The 22737-nt window shown below is 37.4% G+C and overlaps 3 protein-coding genes across 5 annotated transcripts in view; 2 read left to right on the forward strand and 1 right to left on the reverse strand.

Moving 5' to 3' along the window:
• The window catches only part of nudcd1 (NudC domain containing 1), a 37407-nt gene extending 36475 nt beyond the window's left edge, over positions 1 to 932 (reverse strand). Inside the window, exon 1 of the mRNA XM_004074087.5 lies at positions 687 to 932. Coding sequence (XP_004074135.1) covers positions 687 to 801 — 115 coding nt within the window. The 5' untranslated portion in view covers positions 802 to 932. The remainder of the gene's footprint in view (positions 1 to 686) is intronic.
• A 92-nt stretch (positions 933 to 1024) lies between these two features.
• On the forward strand, positions 1025 to 4973 carry LOC101173720 (transcription and mRNA export factor ENY2). Of its 2 annotated transcripts, none has more exons than XM_004074089.5 (5): positions 1025 to 1165; positions 1278 to 1348; positions 1435 to 1505; positions 1585 to 1659; positions 4717 to 4973. In XM_004074089.5, exons 2-5 carry the CDS (start codon positions 1281 to 1283, stop codon positions 4791 to 4793), a joined length of 291 nt encoding a protein of 96 aa, XP_004074137.1. In that variant the 5' UTR covers positions 1025 to 1165; positions 1278 to 1280; the 3' UTR covers positions 4794 to 4973. The 2 variants fall into 2 exon arrangements, with proteins under 2 accessions (XP_004074137.1, XP_078810927.1); XM_078954801.1 differs by lacking the exon at positions 1025 to 1165 and adding an exon at positions 1171 to 1204.
• Positions 4974 to 9680: 4707 nt separating this feature from the next.
• Positions 9681 to 22737, forward strand: part of pkhd1l1.1 (PKHD1 like 1, tandem duplicate 1) — a 42786-nt gene continuing 29729 nt past the window's right edge. The window contains exons 1-30 of one of the 2 annotated variants that reach the window (XM_011481025.4): positions 9681 to 9806; positions 10004 to 10118; positions 10211 to 10288; positions 10816 to 10960; positions 11045 to 11153; positions 11242 to 11299; positions 11372 to 11465; positions 11640 to 11693; positions 12293 to 12366; positions 12440 to 12482; positions 12548 to 12618; positions 12703 to 12813; positions 13520 to 13615; positions 14069 to 14334; positions 15412 to 15503; positions 15594 to 15753; positions 15992 to 16127; positions 16219 to 16362; positions 16498 to 16652; positions 16766 to 16876; positions 17824 to 17973; positions 18090 to 18214; positions 18314 to 18477; positions 18644 to 18810; positions 19096 to 19234; positions 20451 to 20605; positions 20837 to 20959; positions 21191 to 21296; positions 21416 to 21523; positions 22479 to 22643. In XM_011481025.4, the coding sequence (XP_011479327.1) occupies positions 10070 to 10118; positions 10211 to 10288; positions 10816 to 10960; positions 11045 to 11153; positions 11242 to 11299; positions 11372 to 11465; positions 11640 to 11693; positions 12293 to 12366; positions 12440 to 12482; positions 12548 to 12618; positions 12703 to 12813; positions 13520 to 13615; positions 14069 to 14334; positions 15412 to 15503; positions 15594 to 15753; positions 15992 to 16127; positions 16219 to 16362; positions 16498 to 16652; positions 16766 to 16876; positions 17824 to 17973; positions 18090 to 18214; positions 18314 to 18477; positions 18644 to 18810; positions 19096 to 19234; positions 20451 to 20605; positions 20837 to 20959; positions 21191 to 21296; positions 21416 to 21523; positions 22479 to 22643 (3448 nt within the window). In that variant the 5' untranslated portion in view covers positions 9681 to 9806; positions 10004 to 10069. The remainder of the gene's footprint in view (positions 9807 to 10003; positions 10119 to 10210; positions 10289 to 10815; positions 10961 to 11044; positions 11154 to 11241; positions 11300 to 11371; positions 11466 to 11639; positions 11694 to 12292; positions 12367 to 12439; positions 12483 to 12547; positions 12619 to 12702; positions 12814 to 13519; positions 13616 to 14068; positions 14335 to 15411; positions 15504 to 15593; positions 15754 to 15991; positions 16128 to 16218; positions 16363 to 16497; positions 16653 to 16765; positions 16877 to 17823; positions 17974 to 18089; positions 18215 to 18313; positions 18478 to 18643; positions 18811 to 19095; positions 19235 to 20450; positions 20606 to 20836; positions 20960 to 21190; positions 21297 to 21415; positions 21524 to 22478; positions 22644 to 22737) is intronic. The other variant, XM_078954802.1, reaches the window with a different exon arrangement.

Here is a 22737-nt window from a genome sequence, read left to right on the forward strand (position 1 = left end):
TGACAATTTAAAAAAGCCTTACACATAGATATATTCTTATTGTCACTCACTTTGAGCTTTTTCTTCTTCTTTTTTATTTCATATAGAGTTAAATTACTAAGATAAATCTTGTGTTAGCCTTCATTGCCAAAAACTTAAAATACAATTTTGTTGTCCTTATGAACGTGTTTATTCAGTGTTTCCTTACAGTTGTCTGTCTTCTTCTTGTTAAATAAGTGTACTGTATTCCTTTAATTCTGCATTCAATAGGCAGTCAACAGAACTCATTAGTATTATTAGTATTAGTAGTAGTAGTTAAGTATTAATATTATTAATATTAGTAGTAGTTGTAGTCATAGACCATAAAAACCCTCATGATGTGAATGAGTATTGTTCTACTTATTCTACTTCTACTTAAAAATAGCAACTCAAGAAGGATACAGAATCCAAGTAATGTGTGATATTGTTTAAACATAAATAATAAACAATAACTAATCCGTGCTGTACAGTACTATTACAGCTTGGACATATGATAATTACAACACTGGCTATATTCCTGTTTTATATTATTATAAAAGCATGTAAATACTCAACAATGTACATCTGAAAGACATCTCGCTGCTAGCATGTTTGGCAATTTAAAACAGTAATCAAAATAGCAGCTAGCGAACTTGCTAACAAGACCAGCATTTGTTGGCGTCCCTCACCAGCATCCAGCTCCACGTTGTATGTCGGTATGGGATCCAGAGACAGCCTATAACTCTCAAACTTGGGGTCTAAAAGGTCTCTGTTGACCTTTAGTGAGTAGTTAGACGCAGCCATGTGTTTGTAGTTGTTATCTTCTTCACGATTTAATGAAAATATGTGCTGCAAGCTCGATAAATGAAGTTAGCAGGACAACCCCTTTGCAGTTCTGTCAACACGGAACTTTATTACGACGGACTACCTGGGGTCTCGTGGGAAGTTGAGTTAATATCTCCTAAGAAAAAATATTTATATTTTCAGAAACGTTTTCTGTTTGTTTGTTTGTTTGTTTAGTTTAAAAAAATAATTTTATTTATTTTTCGCTTTAATCAGTAGATTGATCAGTGCGTTCCGAAAGCGGAACTATTAAACTCTCGATGTTTTAGACGAAAGAATTTTGCGAACGGACTCTGTGTTCTCCAGCTGATCTCTCCCCAGAAAAGTAATTCATACCTGCCAGTTCATCAGTTTAAAATTAATGGTATTATATTGCTTTCCTTTGCTTTAAAATGTCTAAACTGACCCTGTTAGTGTATGCATGTAATTTCTGACAGATCATGAGCAAAGATTACCAGCTGAAGGCTTCAATTAACCAGAAGCTGATAGAAATGGGGGAACGCGAGAGGTAAGGGGGATTTTTATTCGCAGAAGGTCTCTGAGACAATAAAATGCAGACTGATACATTTTATCCCGTCAAACGCGTGCCTTCAGGTTGAAAGAGTTGCTCAGGGCGAAGCTGGTAGAGTCTGGCTGGAAGGATCAACTGAAGGCTCACTGCAAAGGTGGGTGTATGATATATGTGTACCGGGGAAAGAGACGAGAACTTTGAATGAGGCCCTGTGCTCGTTTGTTTTTCTTCAGACGTTGTCAGAGAAAAGGGTCTGGAGCACGTGACTGTGGAAGACCTGGTAACAGAAGTCACACCAAAAGGCAGAGGTACTGCAAGACGACAGCAGGGGGTGGGAAAGGGGCAGAAATCAAGCTGCACACATGCTCCAAAACAGTGTGAAGCAAATAAACCACCTGATCATATAGCAAAATATTATATTCTTAAGACTTAATTAAAAAAAACTTCAAATGTTTTTAGTTATTTGTCCAAGTCTAACAATACACTACTTCATCCAGTACAAATAGAAAAGCCGTTAAATCCTATGATCTTTCTCAGCTTTATAGATTCACATTATTTTACTTTTTTTTGTAAATTTTTTACTTTGATAACGCCTCTGCCCGAATCTTGAAGGTTTGATGGAAAGTTTTTTCCTTACTGTATGTCCAAAAAAATCACATATTATTAATAATCACAGATTTTCATAGTTTGAACATCGCTCACTTCATGATAAAACCATAACAAATTTAAACCCCTTTAATAAAACTACAAACAGGGATTTTGGAGCACGTTTAAGCAGCAATATGGTTGATTTTAGGGGTTTAAAATACTTAGATTAAACATTGTACAAACGTATTGACCAAACAAAGATTAAAAAAGACAAGAAAAAATATAAAACACACACAATGCTGACCCCCACACACCCAACAAAACATACAACGGCATACCTGTACATACAAGTTTCAGATTAGAGAAGGAAATATCATTTAAACAATAATTCAAAAAGATTGAATTATTGTTTAAATAGACACAGGAAATAAAGTGGTAATATTTTCTAAATATTGAATGAAAATTTGTATATCCAATATGTAATGTATAGGGTGGCTTAACCTGTGCAAGAGGCTTTTACCTAAAGTTTGGTTGTGTCAGAGTTCCCTCACTACTTAGTGCACTATATTCGGCATTTTACATTTTCTCTTGGTGTCTCGATCTAGAATTCCAAAATCCAGTGCCATGGAAACTTCCCAAAAGTGGGCAAAAAACTAGTATGCATTGAGGCTCACTAGATTAGCGAATATAGGCAACATTCCATTGTGTTTAAATGATTTGTCTTTTTTTTTTTAAATGTGTTTTTATAAATCCTCCAAGTTTCCATCATCAGAACACAGTGGATTCATAAATAGTTTTCTTAAGGTGTTTATATTTATTGGGGGTTTTAACTGTAACAAATGGGTGATGTCATAATTGCCGTTTAAAACAAGTAGTGAGCGTGTGTCTGAATAGCATCAAATTCTAGGGGACTAGAATTCGGACACAGCCTTTGTGCGAGTTCCTGCAGCTGAGCAAAAAACAGAAGAAAAGTTTGGGATTAAGCATTTCACTTTAGGTGTTGCACTGCTGTGACTAAGAAACCATTAAAAATAAAAGCAACAGAAACTAGGTCTATTATGTATGTAAATTGACATGCCACTATGCAAATTTTGTTGGGATTCAAATACAGTGTTTCCAGTCCAGTTTGCACATAAAATCAACACATTCAGCTGGCAAAAGCTGGGCATTCAACTTTATAGAAGTGCTGGTGTCTTCACTCTCAGTGCAAAAAGGAATCTGGTTCATTCATGTTTTTGAAATGTCTGCAGTAGCTTTCACCGTTTTTCTTTTTTGGCCAAAGGAAAGTCATTTACTGCTCAAAAATTGCATAACTTGAACATAAGATTACATGATTTTTAATAAAAATTATACAAGATTAGAGTTTAAAAAAAAATTGTATTCAGTACTTTATTTTTGTGGTTACTTGAAGATAACTCAATGTATATAAAATAATTTTTTTTAACTTGTCCTGTCCAACAGCAAAGCAAACTGATGAGAGCTGAATGCCTTTTGTGTTGGACATACTTTACTTTTACAACAGGGTTATGAATCTCATGATACACCAGATGTATATTTAAATAAATCCCTTTTGTAATTTCAGCTAAACTTTATTCATGTTAAGTATATTTGTAAATTTTTTTGTCGGACCAGACAAAAAAGAAAAGGAGGAAAGAAGAGAGAGGGATGACAGATAGGAGGGAGGGGGGTAGAGGGGTGATTATAGTAGTGAGGGTAAGATCATGAAGCGTCAGAAAGCAAACAGTTACTGGAGCTTTATGATCACAACTGACAGGTTAAGATGCATGAAAAATCTAAAATGGGCTGGGCCTGTCCACACAGACACACACACACACACACTCTCAAACGTTACAAACACACATGTTGGCTCCAAAGTGTTCACACACAAACAAGTCTACATGGACATACTACCACTAACATTCACACACGCCTACTTATGCATTCAGACTAACACGTGAAACATTTCATTGAGTCACGCAAACTGTTTGTGCAAAGGTGAGATAGCACCTGTGCTCGAGTGAGTGTTTGTTCTTCTGGGGTGGATGATAGAATGTAAAAAGAGGGAGAGAGCCCAGCCGCGCCCCCACCACAGCAGCAGCGGCAGCCGGGACCCCCCAACACCAAACACAGATTTTTAAAACTTAATCAGATTTTTTTAGCTAAAATATGAGAAACGGAGCATTAAGGCTCCATTTGGTGAACTATGAGGATAAGACTTTTTTTTCCTTCAACATTCAGCTTTTTCAATACCGTTTTGATTGTTTCTTCTAGAATTCACTTACATATTTCTTCTCCCTGTTTCCGTGCAAAACCAATTTTAAATCTGATATAAAAAAAAAAAAAGAACCACATTAAAGAGCAGTAGTGGCTCAGGGGGTTTAGCAGGTCGTCCAATGATCAAAGGGACAGCGGTTCGATCCCCGCTCCCCCCATCAACTGTCGTATCATTGGGCTAGACACTTTACCCTCCCTGCCTCCAATGTTGCTCCACTGGTGTGTGAATGGTCAGGGGCGCACACTGGCAGCCCCGCCTCTGTCAGTCTGCCCCAGGGCAGCTGTGGATACATCAGTGTGAGTGAGGAGTGAATGAATATGAATATATTTCAGTTTTATTAGACAAATTCTTTCTTATTTCATTGAACATTTAGAAAAAAGTACCCAGACATCTGCAGCTGATGTGTAAAAAAACTGACCCTGATAGAGACCGTGCAGACAGCTGTGTTTTGTTTCTCCCATGTTTTGTCGCGTCTCAGCTCTTCTTTGTGTCTCCTGTGTAGCGCTTGTACCTGACAATGTGAAGAAAGAGCTCCTGCAGAGAATCCGAGCTTTTCTAGCTCAACACACCGCCCTATAAGAACCAAATGGCGCTCAGTTTTTCGTCCATCACCCAACAGAGCCTCAAAGCGGAAGTATTATTGATGTAAGCAATGCTCAATGTACATTTTCTTTTGTACTGTGTGCTTTTTTTGTATTCATGTTAGATGTTATTCTGTTATTTCAAAGAAATAAAAATGAGACTTTGGTATTTTTGAAACTGTTGTCTTATATTTCTTTTGTCTGTTTGGTTCAAACCGGTTTGTATTCTCAGACAGATCGCCTGCTGAGTGATTTGTTCCAGTAAACAATTTGTCAAAAATGTGTCTCAGATGCTGCAGTATTTACTCAAGACTGTTAAATAAAAATGCAGTAACTGCTGCATCTTTACTTCCGTTTTACAGCTAATTACTCTAGTTTTTATTTTCTTTTTCCAATTATTTTAAATTTTTTTCATTGGGTTAGACCTGATATAATATATTATATAAAGCAAAAAACCACAATGAAAGTAAGATTTTCTTTAGAAACATACAAACCATTGAAGAACATTTAGCACAGATTTTAAACAATACTGCAAGGCCTAGCAGAATACTGATCCAATAAAATATGACACTTTATTAACAGTGAGAACATGAGGTCAGAGTCGAGCACAGCCCCAAAGGTTTACACACATTTGTCCATAACAAGTAGTGACAAAGTAAGATGTTGACATTTGTGCAATAAAAAACCTTGAACTAAAGCGTCAACTCAGGTTAATCTACAAATATTATTCAAATACATAACCACTTCAATATAAGTATTCAAATTGTGGGACATTTACAATTTTTATAAGTTCAAATCACATTTTTAAACGTTTTTTTTTAATAACAAAACTCTTTGGGCTTTTATCAACCTGATCACAGTGTCAACAAAGCACCAGTAACTGCACAACAAACTTAAAGAGGAGTTTTTCTGTCAAATTTAAAAATGTCCTGTCCTGCAATAATGCAGTATTCATTGTACATGTTTAATAAAAATGCAGTCTCTGTAAGCTTAAATTCAAAACCTTTGTCATGGGACAGTCCTCGCTTTCCGATGTTTTCTTTTATGGACTCCGAAAAAATTTGTAACAGTTAAACAAAAAAATTCAACAGCAACCAAAAAAAAAGAAGTTCGCAACCAATACAGAAACAAAACAGTTCGTCGTAAAAACAGGCTTATCTGGCCTTTGTTGAGGAAATGACTTTTCATAAAAGTCTGACCTCACAATGCCTGTTTTTATTTTGCTCAATAGATTTAAACTGAAGTTAAGATGCTATTTATGATTTTCAATGGTGAATGCAAGCAAACGTACCCTTCAATACTGTTTGCAGCTTCAGTTTAATTTCATTCTCTGGGAGGAAATAATTTGATTTTACTTGAATATAAATCTGTATCTACCATCAAATATTTATGAGGCATGAACTTATCTTTTTGTGCCTTTTAGGAGGGTAGCCTGAATAGTTTGTTTTTTGTTCCAACTGAGTCTAGTTGAACCTGCTGAACAGCATATTGATCAGCATTTATCTTCCTTTTTCCATTTATAAGCATAATAGAGAAGATGTTCTCCGCCATTCAAGCTATAAATATCCCAGTGACAGGGGATCATTAGTGTTTCAGGACTTTGTTGTGGTGTGTGGGCAGAGTGAGAGCTTTTGTGTGTGTGAGCATGTGAAGTATTCAAGGGACTCTAAAGAAGCTTTTTGTGTGTATCTGCGTGTGAGGGGGGTAGGTATTTGGTTATTTCAGAAGCAGCATTTGAATGCTTGAAAGCATCTGAGCGTGTATTTCATATCATGTGCTCATCCCACATACATGCTGAGTGAGAAAATAAAAAAAACTCAGTTAACAGCGCTGTCTAACCGCTTACATGATTGAGATTGATAACAATAAAATAGGGAATAAAATTGCATTTGCCTAGAAAAGCAGTTATTGCTATTTTTAAACAATGAGAGAAATTCTGGCCAATCAAAAGCACAAAAGTATAAAATTTTTACAAGTACCAGTTGTTTAATGTCTGGAATTTTAGAACTCAGTGAAACAATTTTTACTTAACTATCCATTATCCGTTCAGGTTTTCATTTCTCCACAATTTGCACTCAAAAATAATTCCTATTAACGGTAGTTGTTTTTTTCTCTACATTTGACCCATCCCCTGAGGAAGCAGTGAGCTGCAGCCACAGCCACTCTTGGCAACCATTGGGTGGTTTAATCCCACAACCCATTAATGCTGAGTGTCAAGTAAGGAGGTGTCAGGTTCCATTTTTGAGTCTTTGGTATTGCTCAACTGTGGATTTGAACTTACAACCTTCCGGTCTCAGGGCTGACACCCTACCACAAGGCCACTATTATGTAAAAACTTGCAAAAGGCTCAAAGTTGTGTGACTGATTGACTAAATTTTCTCAGCTTTGTCCTTTTTTTTGACTGAAATGCCTTTGTAGGGTCGGCAGGACTGGAGCCATTGAAAAACGTATAATTACTTCAAGATCTGCTGTTGTTCTTGCTTCTGTATGTCACAGAACCACCAGGGTGTGACTAACATTGCTGTCGACAGTAATCCCCTGTCCCTTAACTGCCCCAGCAGCATTTTCTTTAACAAACAAAGTTGTGCGTAACACAACCTGGCAAGGCAGAGGCAAAATGAGTTTACGTTTTTAGAAAAGCTTTTATTCCTAAAGTTTTTCCAGAGATCTGGTTTGTACCTTGCATGTTTCTGAGTGGCTGATGTTAAGTTTGACTGCGGATGGATGCCTCTACACACAGGGGAGGCATCTAGGGTAGCGGTGTGACTGCCATTGCTCTGTTTGAGGGTGTCCAGGCTCTTACTTTCCTCTTCACATTGGTTAGGATAATTGCAAATTCCCTCATGAGACTTGTCCAGTGTGTAGCCCACACTGGAGTGGGGTATCCCATCTACTGTTGTGTACCCCAACTGTAGCTGGGATAGGTTCCAGCAACCCAGTTGTGTGTGTTATTTGGGATCATATGGATGTTAGTGTGGATGTATTTGTGCACAAACCTTTTGGAAGCTTTTTTCTGTTGTTTCACTGTCTGTCCCTATTCTTTTTTGAAATCTTTCTGTGAGGATCACATTTCTTTTAGCTGGACAACATTGTTCAAGTATTTCCTAAGGTGTGGTTCCACAATGTGTTCCAGTACTTTTTTTTAATGCAGACAGAAAGGGTTATTAAGGGTTTTACATAATGATAAAAAATAGAAATTACCTTTAAATAGTAACAATTAATCGGCTTGATTAATGAATCAATTTATGTTCCTATGATACAACTAGAATGATGTGTCTGAGGCAAGTTGTTTATCGAATCGACCTATATCATTATAAAAAATAGTGTCAAAATGAAAGAAATTCATTATATCAATATTAGAAAATACTATTTTGGTTGAGACACGGAAGTTTTATTTTACTATAACGTAAAAATGACCAAGTGCATGACAGCGCACAACACGTGATGACAGCAAAAAAGGATCAACCATCATTCCAGTCCAAAGTGTGGAAACACTTTGGATTTAGCAAAGACGTGACAATACAGTGTTCTAGAATGTTCTAATAATGTTCTGTTTGTATTAATTTGATGTTAAAAACAACAGTGGGCGGAAATTTATGAAACTTAATTGTGAATGGATTTGCCATTCATTCTTGTTTACGTGCTTGTTTGTGCACAAACTAAATGTACACTTGATTATCCTGCATGAAATGCAGTGAATCTGGACAACTTCACCTGGTTGAATTTTTGGCTAAAGATGTCCTGAATGGATCTATTTTATGTCAGTGAATCAGATCTTTTAAAATAAACCAATATCGACTATGAATCATATCAGCAACCATAAATTCTGATATTTATCGAATTGTTCAAATGAATCATTACATCCCAACTTCTAAGGCTTGATCAACATCTACTAAACAAAAACAGCATTAAATCGGTTATCTGTTTTGAGGTTCCTGGAAAGGGGTCAGTATGTGTAATTCTAAAAAGACACTTTTGGTTTTTCTTATTCTCTGTGGGTGCTTTCTCACATGATCTCAGGTCCTATACCAGAGGCCCGGGAGCACGAGGATCCTGTGCAGTAGCCTATCTTGACAGTTCCCTTCACAACACTATTCTGGACTGAGATATATGTGATTTTTCCAGTTATCTGCTGTTGCCACTCCTCCAGTTTGGGGGGTTACTGCCCAAAATGCTCCAATAATCTTCACCCTTGCAGGCTGTTGCCACTCCTCCAGTTTGGGGGGTTACTGCCCAAAATGCTCCAATAATCTTCACCCTTGCAGACCGTCTCCAATTCTTCCCTGAGTTCCTTTCTCCGGTTAACTTCTTGATTTTGCCATCACTCAGTGTCGGAGCTAAATCATTTATGGGGGAGTGAGAGGGGGCAGAAGACTAGGGAAGGGTGGCAAATGAGAACAGCAGAGTGGGAGGCCATTGCGACTAAAATGATAAAAAAAAAATGTGTTCCAAACTGTTTTGTTGTTTTTAATATTAACACGGCAGTTCTTTTAGCGGAGCTATTTTTTTTATTAATGCCTGAAGAAGCTTGTATTGATGATTTCTTTTTTTTTTTTTGGCAATTAAGATACTTATATTGACTCCAAAATTGAGGGGGGTTGGGGAGGGGGCAGCTGCCCACCTTATCTCGCTGTAGCTCCGCCCCTGCCATCACTTGGTATTGCCTCATCCATCACAACGACATTTTTCTAATCTTTATCAAACTTGATATTGAAGAGAATAACTGTGTGGTTTTTTCTAAAGGAATATAGATACTTCACCCAGAAATTGTCCATATACTACACCAGCTAATTCTATTTGCTTAAGTTGACTATATACAGAGTCTTTTCTTTTCTTTTTTGCCAAACTGTATTTTCCAGCAAACCTGTTTTCATCAGAAGTATCACTAGGGGCAACAGGCTCCTCCCACCTTCAGGTGAGAGCATAAATAGCCGTTTCTGCTCAGTGGATGCTGGCAGACACCCGACCGCACTTCTGGCTTCTCCTAGACGACTTTTTTTTTTGGCCTCAAGTGAGTTTTGTTCCGTCTAAATAATCATCTGAATGCTAATTTAACTCACTAGTTACATTGTTGTTTTTTTTGGCGAATTTGGAAAATTATGATTTATTTTGGTTTATCAAACTGTTGGGTTGTTTCGACTTCATTTTCCTGACTATTTTTTTTTTGGAGGAAATAGATTATTTTTGAAGGTGTCTGTTTGTTTTGAGGCCTCAGGTGGCTCAGGTTGTCCCGCTGCATCGGTGAGAAGCAGGTGGAGCCCGTAGGTGTCCGGGATGATGGAGTCCGCGCTGCTGCTCCTGCTGGCGCTCTCCTGTTTCTGCAGTAAGTGCAGTAAAAACCCACTCAGAAGAGACTGTTGGTTCAAAATCAACAGTCTCTTCTGAGAACTGAAAATCAGTTTGCTGTTGTCATAGGTGCTCAACGCGTTACGTACATATCTCCAAATCGAGGGAGCATTAATGGAGCAACACGTCTCACCATCGTTGGAGAAGGTAAAAAAATTCACCTCCTTCGATTCACTCCTTTTGTCCACAGCTGGAGTGGTTTTGTAAAAAGGCAGATTTATTTTCTCTTTTTACATAAACATACATTTCAGGACTTAAAAAAAACTTAAAGTTTATTAGTTCTTCTGATCTGGTACCTATTCTCAGAAATTTTCAATATCTTCTCATCTCATGGTTTTAGTTCATTTCTTGAGTTTGTTTGCCTTTTCGTTAAATTATTCATACGCCAGAGCTAGAAGGACAGAAAATACGTCAGGTATGACAGGAAAATTCTTGATAAGTTTTTAAACTGGAGGAAAATGTTTGTATAAGATTACAACTTCATTCAAACTAGAACTATACTGCACATTCCTGCAAAGTGGGTGATGCTTGCTGTACAAATGATACTATAGAATCTTTGTGAAATCATGGTTGTATATCACCTGCGACTGGTTTTCTCACATCAGCCGGATGACTTTCTCCTAAATTATAAAAACATGTGATTGTGATCACTTTTTTGTTTTTCTTTTGTGCAGGTTTTGCTCAGGAACAACAATTCCAACTGAATCCAAAAGATGACACGTTTGGGAACCGTGTGACTCTGGTGTCCAGTTCCCTGTCCATTCCCTGCGATGTGGAAAGAGACTCCACACACAGCAACCAGATCCAGTGCTACACCAGGTTCAGAGACCAGGCACCCTGATAACACTCACATTCTTCAAAAATGAGATGCATACATATCTAAAAATATTTTGTCCATCGTAGGTCTATGCCACAGGATCAATATGTGGTCTATGTGAATGTGGATGGCATTCCAATTCCAAACAGCAATAAATGCTATGGTTATTACACATCGTACCGCTGCAGCTTTTATGTAAGTTCAACTGGTTAACCAAGTGAGTGCTAAAGTCCCAGACTGGTTTCACTCATTGATTCCATGCTTTATTTGTCACATTTTGCAGACGGTTTCATATCGAACACCCACCATCCAGTCCCTGAGTCCTGTAAGCGGCCCTCCAGGTACAAAGCTGCACACAGGGTTTGCATTGAGTCTGCTATGAGCATTGCAATAGACCCTCTGTTACTGTGCAGGCACGCTGGTGACGGTGAGAGGACGGATCTACTCAGACGTTTACGGAAGCAACACCGACTTGAGCTCCAATGGCTTGAATGTGCGATTCCTGAGGTGTGACACATGACATGTTCTCATCCTATTTGTTTTCTATTTACAATGACTAGCAGAGGAAATTATATTTACATTGGAAACATTAAGGAACATTATTTAAATTAATGTTTACCTACGGAGCAAAACGAGCGATATCCTTGCAGGATTGAAATGTTCTGGTTCTTTTAACTGCAGATCCTTCATGGGAGGAATGCCTTGTGACCTGCTCATACCTGAGTCAGATAATCTGTAAGTGTTGTGTTCCTCAGTGTGCTATGTTCTCTTTATGTAAAATCAATCCGCATCCTCACATTGAAGGCTAATACAATGTAAATTTGGCATTGCAACTTCAGTGATTATTGTTTTCATTGTGCAAAGAATTTAAAAACCCACTTTGAGAAAAATTTTGTTTTCCTTGTTCCTGTTCTTGTGGCCTTTTTCTCATAATGGAGGATACATAAAAAATGAAGCTTAAAATTGCGTTTCTGGGTATGTCTATATTCAAATATTTGTAAATCAGGAGCAGACGAAAAAATTATGTTGTAAAGAGCTTGTAGGTGTGACATAGAAGCTATAATGGGAAGCAACAAGCTCCCTACTCTGTTGCATTCTGATGCATCTGCTTGTAGATGACAAGATCCATGTCCATCTTTGTTTTCCTCATCTGAGCTGGAATCTGAAAATTGTACGGCTAGAAGGCTCCAATATTGCTCACCATTTTGTTTCATCGGTGATGTTAGGCACTTTAAGTCGGAATCACACTGAATCAAGTCAAATCTACCTAATTTAACAGATCTCAATGTGCAAAATATTGCTAGTAATTCACAAATTTTCCAACACTTTCAAAGGTACAACCTTCAGCTGGATTCAGAAACTTCCACTTGGGGATACATGAGCTGCAAAATGACTGGAACATACGTTGGTAAGATGAGTTCAGCCATTTATTCTTTTATTTGTCCAAACTCCTATATGGTAATCCAATTGTATTCAAACAGGTCATCACAACATGAGTTACATTCTTGATGACGAATATGGAAGGTAATGCACTAAATATTTTGCACAAGTATCTTAAAAGTGTCCCTAACAATGCTCGTAATTTGCAGGAGTTTACCAGACAAAAGTTCGTTTTGGGTTTCATCACTGGACAAACTCTCCATGTTTCAGACGTTTGCAGGTACACATAAAAGAAATGCACCCAACAATGTATTTTTCTCCCACATTTATCCTAATCACGGCTAACTATGGTTGATCCGTTCAGAGGTGACCGGAGTCTCTCCTTCGGAGGGCAGCACAATGGGAGGAACACTGCTGACCATTCACGGCCAGTTCTTTGACCAAACTGATCAGCCGGCACGCGTTCTTGTTGGAGGTAAGAACCACCTGAAAGCCGAGGACTTTGACCGCTTTGCAAACTCATAGTTCAGGCAGTTGCAGTTTTACATAAGTGTTCCACATTATCAGGGTTAATGCTTTGTGTCTCTATAAAAAAATATAAGGTTGTTGGAAGTTCAAGTTATTCATTTGAGGTAATCCTTCTTTTGTCTGGACACAATCTGTGATTCCTTCTGACAAAAGAGCGGGTCAGTTGTCATACTGAACAAACAAATCATCTTCAAAAAGCTCAAAGACTCGGCAGACCGTGACAATGAGGATCTGTCATGAGTCTTATCAGCTGCTGATTACAACAATGATTTTTATCATTAATGAAAATATTTTTCTGTTCAAGCCACTATTGAAGCGTATCCAAAAGATATCTCATCGGTTTTATGATAATTCCATGAAAACATAAATAAAATACTAACACAAGAAACATGAAATCAGTTGAATGTCAGACTTGTGTCACATTTTTTGTTCATGAACTGAGAATAATTATTGACTGCTCAAAGCTGCTCAAACTAATAGTTTTCTTATTAAATGCTAACATCGTTAATCTGTTACGACAGCACTATCGATCCCAAAATAACCACACCTTTTCGTTGGCTAAAAACATCTGGAATGTGGGGAATGCAATGTCTGGTGATGCACCTGTTGTACCATTGTACCTTTAAAAGAAAAAAACTTGACTTATCTTTTAGGTTTGCCTTGTGAGGTCCAGAGTGTGAGTGATGACAGGATTATATGCAGGACTGCTGCACAGCAGATGAAGACTGATAACAGAAAGGTGTACCCAGGTGAGCACAGGCTGCCTTCTCCACCTGTTTGTCTGCTGGTGTGATGCATCTGGCTGCTTTGTTTGTGTTGTTACCTGATCGACAAAAATATTTAAAGGGAATTTGCAGCAACGAGATTCCATTTGATCTGTGTTCAAAGCCACCGTTCATCACTTTTGGCTTTAATCGGCATTGTATCATAACAGATGTTTTTCTTTTCCGAGAAATACATTTCTTTAAATTTGTCTTTTTTACATAAGAAAAACCTAAAATATCAGCAACAATTTTATGGTGCTTTTGATTTATATCCTTCTCTCCAGGGGTTTCCTGTTTCATCACAGTTTTTTATCAATTAAATTTAACTGATGGGATAGAATGGGTCCTAGAGCAAGTGTGTGTGGGCCTGCGATTTGATAAATGACTGGAAGACCTGCTTTTCAACATTTTGATAGATGTCATCTGACGTGTGTTTAGGCGGCCGAGGCTTGAAGGTGGAGGCGTGGAACAACACGAATCCTCGTTACTTGACTGACATCCGCAGCTACAACAAGAACACAACCGGCTACTGGTCACAGTTGATCGATTCCCTCCCACACACATTCCCCCGTGAAATAGAATACTTCACTTCTCGAACCAGAGGTTTCCTTGTGCCTCCAGCCAGTGGCAACTACACTATATACCTGCACTGTGATGACAGATGTGAACTCTACCTTAGCAACTCGTCTCGTCCAGAAGATCAGGTGTGAGGACAGTCTGTATCTCTAAATGCTTTCAGATTTTTAACATTTCTGACTCATCTCACTAGAGTCTATTGTACTCCACCAAGGTTCAAGTTGTGCAACTTTTGTGAAAAAAGTGCCATGAAAATGTTTTTTTTTCTTTTTTTGGGGGTGGGGAAGGAGCATACTTGGAGGAGCCAAACAGGATAATGAACAATGTTAATAAATTAATATTTATGGGAAAAAAAATACAGACCTGAACAAAAACCTGACACATTGTAAAGGGAAGTGATGAGACAGACTTGACTAAAACCACACATCTGCATACAAAGAGGAACACCTACCTTAAACAGAAACAAATGTGGATTATTAACAAACACACTTGTATGCTGATATGAAATGAAAGGTAGTAGAAACAAAATGTAAATGACTATGATAAATACTGGCAAAAAATTCACATACCGGTACATAAGAATAACAACCTTAAAGCAACTAACAAAAACATTACACAACTCCACTTCATATAAAAGATATTATGAGTATTTAACATGACAGGCACAATTATATTTTAATTAAAAATAAAATTCTAGCTCTTCCTAGCTCTAAAAATGATAAAGCATAGACAATCCATAGGCTTGAACTGAATATCATGTTTTTTTTCTTCTTTGCACTTAAAATAATTCAATCACACAGACCTCATAGAGGGTCTCAATGTGTACTGCCGACACACTACATTCACAGGTAATCCTATGGAAAATACCATGGTGGAATTAGTATCTGTCTACCGGTAATCAGTTTGGGCATAATACAAGCGGTATTAGAATTGATCCCTGAAGAACACCATTGGTTACATTAGAGCCCATTCAGGTAAAGATAATTCATTCATAATTTAAACACTTTATTAATTTAACTGAAATACACATTTAATTTCTTTTATATTTTAAAAGTTTAATTCAGCAGGTATTACATGACATTTTTATATGGAAGTCTAATACTGAGGAACATTTTTATGATGTATCTTGCTTAAGTTGTTGCATTTGTGAATGGTATAAAATCAATGAAAGTTTCAATATTTTTTTTTTATTTTTTTTATTTCAGGTTCAAATTGCAGCACAGCCACGTTACGTGTCCAACTACTACACACTGGATTCTCAAAAATCCAAAGTGCTGTCTTTGGAGAAAGGAAAACCGTATGTTTTGTCAGCCTGGCTTCAATTTAAACACAAGTCCATTCTTTAAATTTACTGTGTACAGGCTAAAACTGTTTTTTCTTCCTGCAGCTATTACATGGAGCTTCTGCACCAAGAGTATGCTGTAGTAGCTTCGATCAACATTGGCTTGTTCCGGGGGGACAGTTCTTTCACTAAAGACCAGACAGATGACGCTGTAAACGAAGTCCAGAAGATTATTGCTACATATGAAGCTTTTGATGAGGAGCAGGTGCAGTATTAACTTCCTAGCCAGATAGCAACATGCTGCTTTATGGTAAATCCTGGATTACCGTAATTTAAACTTTTTTAAAGTTAAACCTTGATATTACAACATATGAAACTACACAGAGATTGTTGTAAATATCTCTGCCTTTTATCTTGAGTTCTGCAAGTTTTGCTATCCTTGTAGGGTGTACTTATTTGCTGAAATGTGGTAGTTCATTGTGTTCATTTCAACCCGTCTTCAGGTGATCACGTTCAACTCATGGCCTGCTGATGTTAAAGCAGTCCAAGAAGTCCAGGAGGTCACCGTGAGCAGCAACTGTCCTGACCATCTTTGTGGAAACACTTTCTACAGCCTGGGTTACGGACTTGCCAAAACCGGTAACATTAGATGCCACTCAACAAGAGCTGTAGATCAAAAATATTTTAGCCTTATTTGGCAACACTCAAGGGGGTGTTTTTGCCCTCTTAGGGCCCATCCCTGTCGGTGCCTCGGCGGGGGTGGTGGAGGCAGCCTTAAACAGCCTGTGGTCCATCAAGCCTGACACAGTCCAGGTCAGCAAGCAGGGAACCAGCCAGAGCTCTGACTACACAGTCACATTTAAATCCAACAGAGGTAAAGACTCAAAAAAACACAAGATTTTGTCCGGGTCCACAGTCATGTTTAAAAAGGTGAAACATGCATTAGATCTTTATATGGTCTATTGCAAAAAAAAAAAATGAATTCATATTTTGCCCTCCCTGATTTCAGGAGATTTTGAGCCTCTTTGGTATGAGGTGTTTGGCTCAGACACAAACATCACAGTTACCGAGGTTACCAAGGGACACAGCAGCCTCAGAACCTTTACTCTCCTTTGGGGGGGAGTTGTGACAAAGCCCATCAGTTACAATGCTTCAGAGTCTGAGGTCTGTCATCATAAAAATACTGTATTTTGTTTTTCAAAATTTCATTTTGATTGAATTATAACCACTTTTGCAGAAAATGTCAACACTAACAACAAGCTAATGTGATGAAATAGGTGCTGTCGGCTCTGGAGGACTTAATGAGTGCCAAGTGTCCCTCTGAGATCCTGAGTGCAGAGGGGCCTGATGTCAAGTACTTCAATGACTTTGAGAATGACAACTCTCAGGTCAGTTGGGATTTTTAAAAAATCCCTTAAAAATGCCATAAATAAATAAAATTAAATAAAACCCCTAAAAGTGATAGAAAACTTGTGAAAGGCATTTAAAAAAATCTGCTAACCTGTAAGAGATTAAAACCGATAATAGTAGTGAGAATGAAGGAAACTGAAACAGGCAGAGATTTGATATTTTAGTTATATTAGTTTGTTATATAGACTCAAACTCAAACTTTATTTGCATAGCGTCTTTCATTCCAATTGAAAACACAAAGCACTTTACATAAAAGCGAAGAAAATAGTCAAAAAATGTGAAAATTCATTAAAACTGAAAACACAGGACAATCACACACAGTTGGCACCACTCCCTCACCAGATTCCTCCGTCCATCCACCCAGATCCCCCGATATAACCCTGAACAAAAATGTAAGAACTGCAGTTTCAAAAAAAAGTCAGAAAAAGTCTGGCTTGGTACTGCTGTGCAGAAATGATATAATGGGGATCCATTAATTCCAAGGCCCAGCCCCCTGAATGGGCCGTGGACAGCCCCCTGACTATTTAGGAAATTTGACACTGGAGCTGTGAATAGACAAAGCAGCCATTAACACCTTTTTTTAAAGCCTATATTTATTAAAGAAAAGCTCCCAACATTGCTCTGTGCCGTTCAGTTTCCATCAATACATAGAGAGGGTTGCATATATTTGCATATTTGAATGTATTAAAGTGATCATACTTCATTTGTTTTTTTTAGCCAGATGTGTAAAAGCAGTCAGTAGGAAGTGGCTCAAATGTGGGATTCTTGCTGATATTATCAGACTTCTGTCTCATAATTTGACTATGATAGAAATGTCATTTCTGACTGAGAAAAAAGGAGCAACAACTAAAAATCTTATGTATATATAAGTGTGGACAAAGACTTATTGTGTTTGATTTTTATTTAATTTTTTTGGTCTCATCAGTTTAACAGTGCTCAGACAGGGACTCCTGTCAACCACTTTGGTTTCTGCGGTTTGTGGTCCTTAAAGAACCCGGCAGTTCTTTTCACGGAAAGCTACACCAAAAAGCCTGGAGTCAGCTATGGACCAGTGGCACTGAGTCAGCACTCCACAGTAAGAAACACATGTTTTAAATGTACCATTATTGCAAGACTTTGTCATTTAACATAAATTCTTGAACTTTTTATTGCTCAAATATTTCACACCACTATCAATGCTTCTTCTTCCAGCTTTGCTTTGCTTACACGGGAGGACTGAAAGATGAAGTTGGAATAAAGTTCACTTATGAAAAAAGCAATGGCCAAACTATAACACAGCTAGCAAAAATTAACACGTTTTTCAACAAGGAGCCCAAGTGAGTAAAATCCAAAAAGTGACCATTATGAGCCACACGGGCTGTTGTGAGGATTTCAGCAGGATTTTTGGGTAATTTTTTGTTTTTTTCTTTTTACAGATGGAGCTATAAATGCCTTGATCTGCTGAGCTCCCTGCAGACGGAATATATCGGAAGCAAATACACCCTTTTGGAACTTTACCTCTACAAAGACAACTCCGGAGCTGATTTTTATGTGGATGCTGTTTACATTGGAAAGTGGCTCACCACAAATGAAGAAAATGGTACCATTCAGTAAAGTTTTCTTTTCCTTTCAATAAAGATTTGAATGATACCTCAGCAATTTAAATCCCCAATAACTTAAACTTATTCTAAGAGATGAATCTATATCTGAATATTACACTCTGTGTTGTTTAATCTGATTGGTTCATTTGCCCTTTTGTTTGTTAGTTATTCCCAACAAGAGACGGCCCCCTCCCTTTGAGAGCTCTGGCAAGTCTTTTGAAGCGTTCACCGTCACCAAAGATCAATCTAAGGCTTCACGATTCAGCTACACAATCAAAGCAACACCGGTGGATTGTGGATTTGACTTTCCACTGCTTCAAATTGGTTTCTTGGTATGTAAACCTTTGGATGACTTTGTTTCTATCTAAAAAAAAAAAATGCTTGAAAATTTTCAGATTTTACAGTGTTATATAATTTGCTCGATGTTACTGAAGAGATCTTATGTTACTGGCAAATGCATAAAACGTAACAGAAAAGTATGGACGAATCCCCTGGAAGAAAGACGTTTTCAAAGTTGTTTTCCTCGGTTGCCAGTTTATATCTGCCGTTTTTTTTTAATGAAATAAATTCTGTAAGAACCTCAAAAAAAATCAAATTCTTTTATTTTCATTGTGCAGTCAAAGACGTCTAACAGCAGTGACGAGGCAACCGTTTTCATGGAAGCAGGCGCCAGCGTCAATATCACCCGCCCTCACAAAGCCTCCCCTCCTCTGAGTGGCACTTTTGACGTGGAGATTTTTGGAGGCCAAGTGAAAGGTAAATAATAGTTATCCATACATGTTGCTATTAAGCAACAAAAAAAGATGTATAAAATAACAAAAATATCAATAAAGTTAGGATAAAAAAAATATGGCTTGAACACAGATACTAACAACTAAAAATATTTGAGATTAAACCAAAAAAATCTTTTAAAAAATGTCATGCTTTCAAGAAATCAGACTTTTTTAGGCTTTACAGTTGATCTGCAGACTCTGATGCCATTAAAGGTGATCCTGTGATAGACCTCAAGGCGGAAGAATAAAGAATAGTTGATGTAATAACATGTATGCATCTGTTGTAATGTTAAAAACCCGAACAGAACCTAAATGTGAAAAATGAATCATGAAAAAAACAGAAACATAACATGGAGAACTCAAAAAGTGAGGAGACATTGAGTCAATTAGAACCATTTGAGTCTTAACTGTTGAAATGACCCTAATGGGATAAAAATAAAACCTCTTTTGTCTGCATGGTTTGGTAGATATATAATATGATGTTGAATAACAGCTTGAAAGTCTCTGTTCGTGACTGAGTCACATTTAGAAATTCCAAGCAGACATGAAACCAAGATACACAAGCTGTCTGGACACTTTGCACATCTTTGTCATTCTTGTGCAATCCTTGCATCAGAAGTCATTGTGTAAAGGTAAAGAAGCAGAGCTCAAACATGGCTTTGGATTAAGCAACAAAAATAAAAACATTCCATGTTGTTCTGTTGATTATTTATCCAGGGCAGTTCATCTGGGGAGACTTAAGCAGATGGTGTGGAATTTAAACTTCTTCTGTATTAAGGACGTCTTATTTTGCAGTATCTTGCAGACTCTAATTGAAATAAAAAAGGAGACCGTAATTGAAATAAAAAGTATGAATAAGTTAAATGTCCCGATGAGAATTGTATAACGCAGCACGTCCGTCTTTCTCTTGTTGTTTTGACCCGCCCTTGTAGTTCCTGGCCAATGACTGACGAGATCACTAGTCATGTGGTTTTGTTTACAACCTTTGGTTCGTAACAGAATGGGCCCCTTGATGCCAGTCTGAATACAGACCAAACGCAAGGTTCAGGACTCAATCCAAAACAAATGAAGCGGACCCAATCAAACAAAGGATTTTCCCAGTCTGAATACACCCTTAGTTTGGAAGGAAAGTCAGTCAGAGAAAATATTACTTAAAATCCAAACTATGTGTGGTTTAAATGCGACTTTATATTTGTCAGATCTGTCTGTGGACATCAGTGAGAAGGATCTGAAATATGCTCTGGAGGGAATTGAAGGCATGGGGCAAGTCCAGGTTCAGAAATCAGGCAACTGCAGGCGTCCTAATTGGAGGGTGGAGTGGCTCACGAAGCCTGGAGACCAGCCTCTGATAAAGGTCCGACTTCACCTCTGATACTTTTATTAACTTTTTAAAATTGTACCAACTGATGTTTGTGGTAGAAACAATGCCACTGAGAGTCTATAAGTCAATTAAATGTTTGTGTTTTATTTTTTTGCACAAAACTTTTGTTTATTAGCACAGATTTTTTTGTCAATTGACAAACAATTCTTGTTTTCTCTAAAAGCTATACACTTTAATCCTGGCTTTAATTCTAATTTATTTCAGATCGACTCCTCATCTGTTGTTGGCAACAATGTAGTCATTTCATCCGTGGAGGAAGTGCAGGGAGGGCTGATGATTCGCGGCTTGACTGGAGATTTCTTCAGAGTGTGGGAAAACAAACCACAGGTACAACTATACTTCTAAAACACCTGTTTTCAGATATGACTCTACTGTAGTTTGGCTGTCAAGCCTGTTTGTCTGATCCCTAGTCTTAACCCTGCAGATTGAATCTTGTGTTTCTTTAGACAATGCTGCTGCATTTTTAGATTTACTGCCTTCAGGGATTTATGCTCTGTTCAAACTCTCAATGCTTAAAATTGAGATGGAGCATTTGATATCTGCCACACTGATTTGCAGGTGGAGGTGTACATCAACGGCATTCCTTCAAAGTGCTCTGGAGTTTGCAGCTTTGAGTGGACAGAGAAAAACACTCCAATTGTGACCGGAATCAGCCCATCTGAGGGTGTGTTTCTTAATAGCCTTATACACTACTGACTTCATTACATGTTTCTTGCATGTACATACATGTAGTACTCATGGTAATTGGCTTTATCTGCATCTGAGCAAGCTGCTTCATTTCAGGATCTCACAGCCTGGGCACTCTTCTGACAATCACTGGCACTGGCTTCAGTAATGAAAATGCTTCCATCATGGTGGGAATGGCTAAGTGTGTCGTGGAAGTGATCACAGGCAAGTAAACAAAAATCAATAAGAAAACGCTCACTCTTTCTTCATTGGCCAAATATCCTCAGGTTTGTTAAATTACCACTTACTTTAAGAAGTTAAAAAATTATGGTTTAATCATTACCACATTAGTGGTACAGTATTTCTAGGAGACTTTGTCTTTAAAGTTTTTTAAAGTTATAATTATGAGAGACAATTTATTTGTCTGCAAAGCTCCTTAAAACTTAAACTCAATGTGTTTTACAGTTTTTGCTAAAATAGCAGTCAAAGTATTTTTTGGGAATTGACATTTTGCCAATATAGCTTCTCATACTTTTAGAATTTCAAATATTCTCCAAAAGCTGACTTTGATTGGTTAAAGCTTAACATGGAAATATTTATTTAAGCACTTGCACATGATTTTATTATGATGATTTTGGAATCCTGTTATGCTGTAAAAATATCATGTTTAAGCCTCCACTTACTACAGAAAAAAATAAAACTTTAAGATAACTATCTTCTAAATGTGGCTAGTAAACTACCACAATACTGCAAAAAAGGCTACATTTTGTAAAAAGTAAAAAAAAAAAAGAATTTTGAAAAAGAAATCTGGGTTAAGAAAAATGTTCTTACCAAGAATTATCAATTAAAAAAAGAAATTTTGGTCATTAAGATGTGTTTTCTTAAATTAAGATTTTTTTCTATTTAAAACCTTTCATGATAAGAATATCTTTTTTGCAAGGCAGTATTTTTTTGAAACAAGGGTCTTTTTACTTTCTCGAGATTCAGTTTTTGTAGTGCATAAGTTATTATTTATGTGTGGGGTTTTTGGCTGATGTAAAAACGTGCAGCCTGTTTATTGTGATATAAAATTTGAATATTTACTGAGTCTTTCCATGCAAAAGACTAATGATAGCTTTTAGAGGGTTGTGCAACAGCTTCTTGAAGGAAAATTTACTAGTTTTTACCACATTTTTTGCAGATAACACTCAGGTTTGCAGACTGAGTCCTGCCGCTGCTGGCACTTACCCGGTGTCAGTCAATTTTCCCTCTCTGGGTGACTCACAGTACGCCAACAACAGCATTTCCCAATTTACCTACCTGCTCACAGTTTCATCTGTGTCCCCACTGTCTGGAAGCACTGCAGGTGGGATTTTACACTACACTATAACTCAAGAATGTCAAAATTAACTAAAGAACAAAACTCATTGAACCAACTGAAGAATAAAATGTGAATCACA

The sequence above is a fragment of the Oryzias latipes genome, chromosome 11 (assembly GCF_053564925.1).
Source record: "Oryzias latipes strain Hd-rR chromosome 11, Olatipes_Hd-rR_3.1".
Classification (NCBI taxonomy): Eukaryota; Metazoa; Chordata; class Actinopteri; order Beloniformes; family Adrianichthyidae; genus Oryzias; species Oryzias latipes.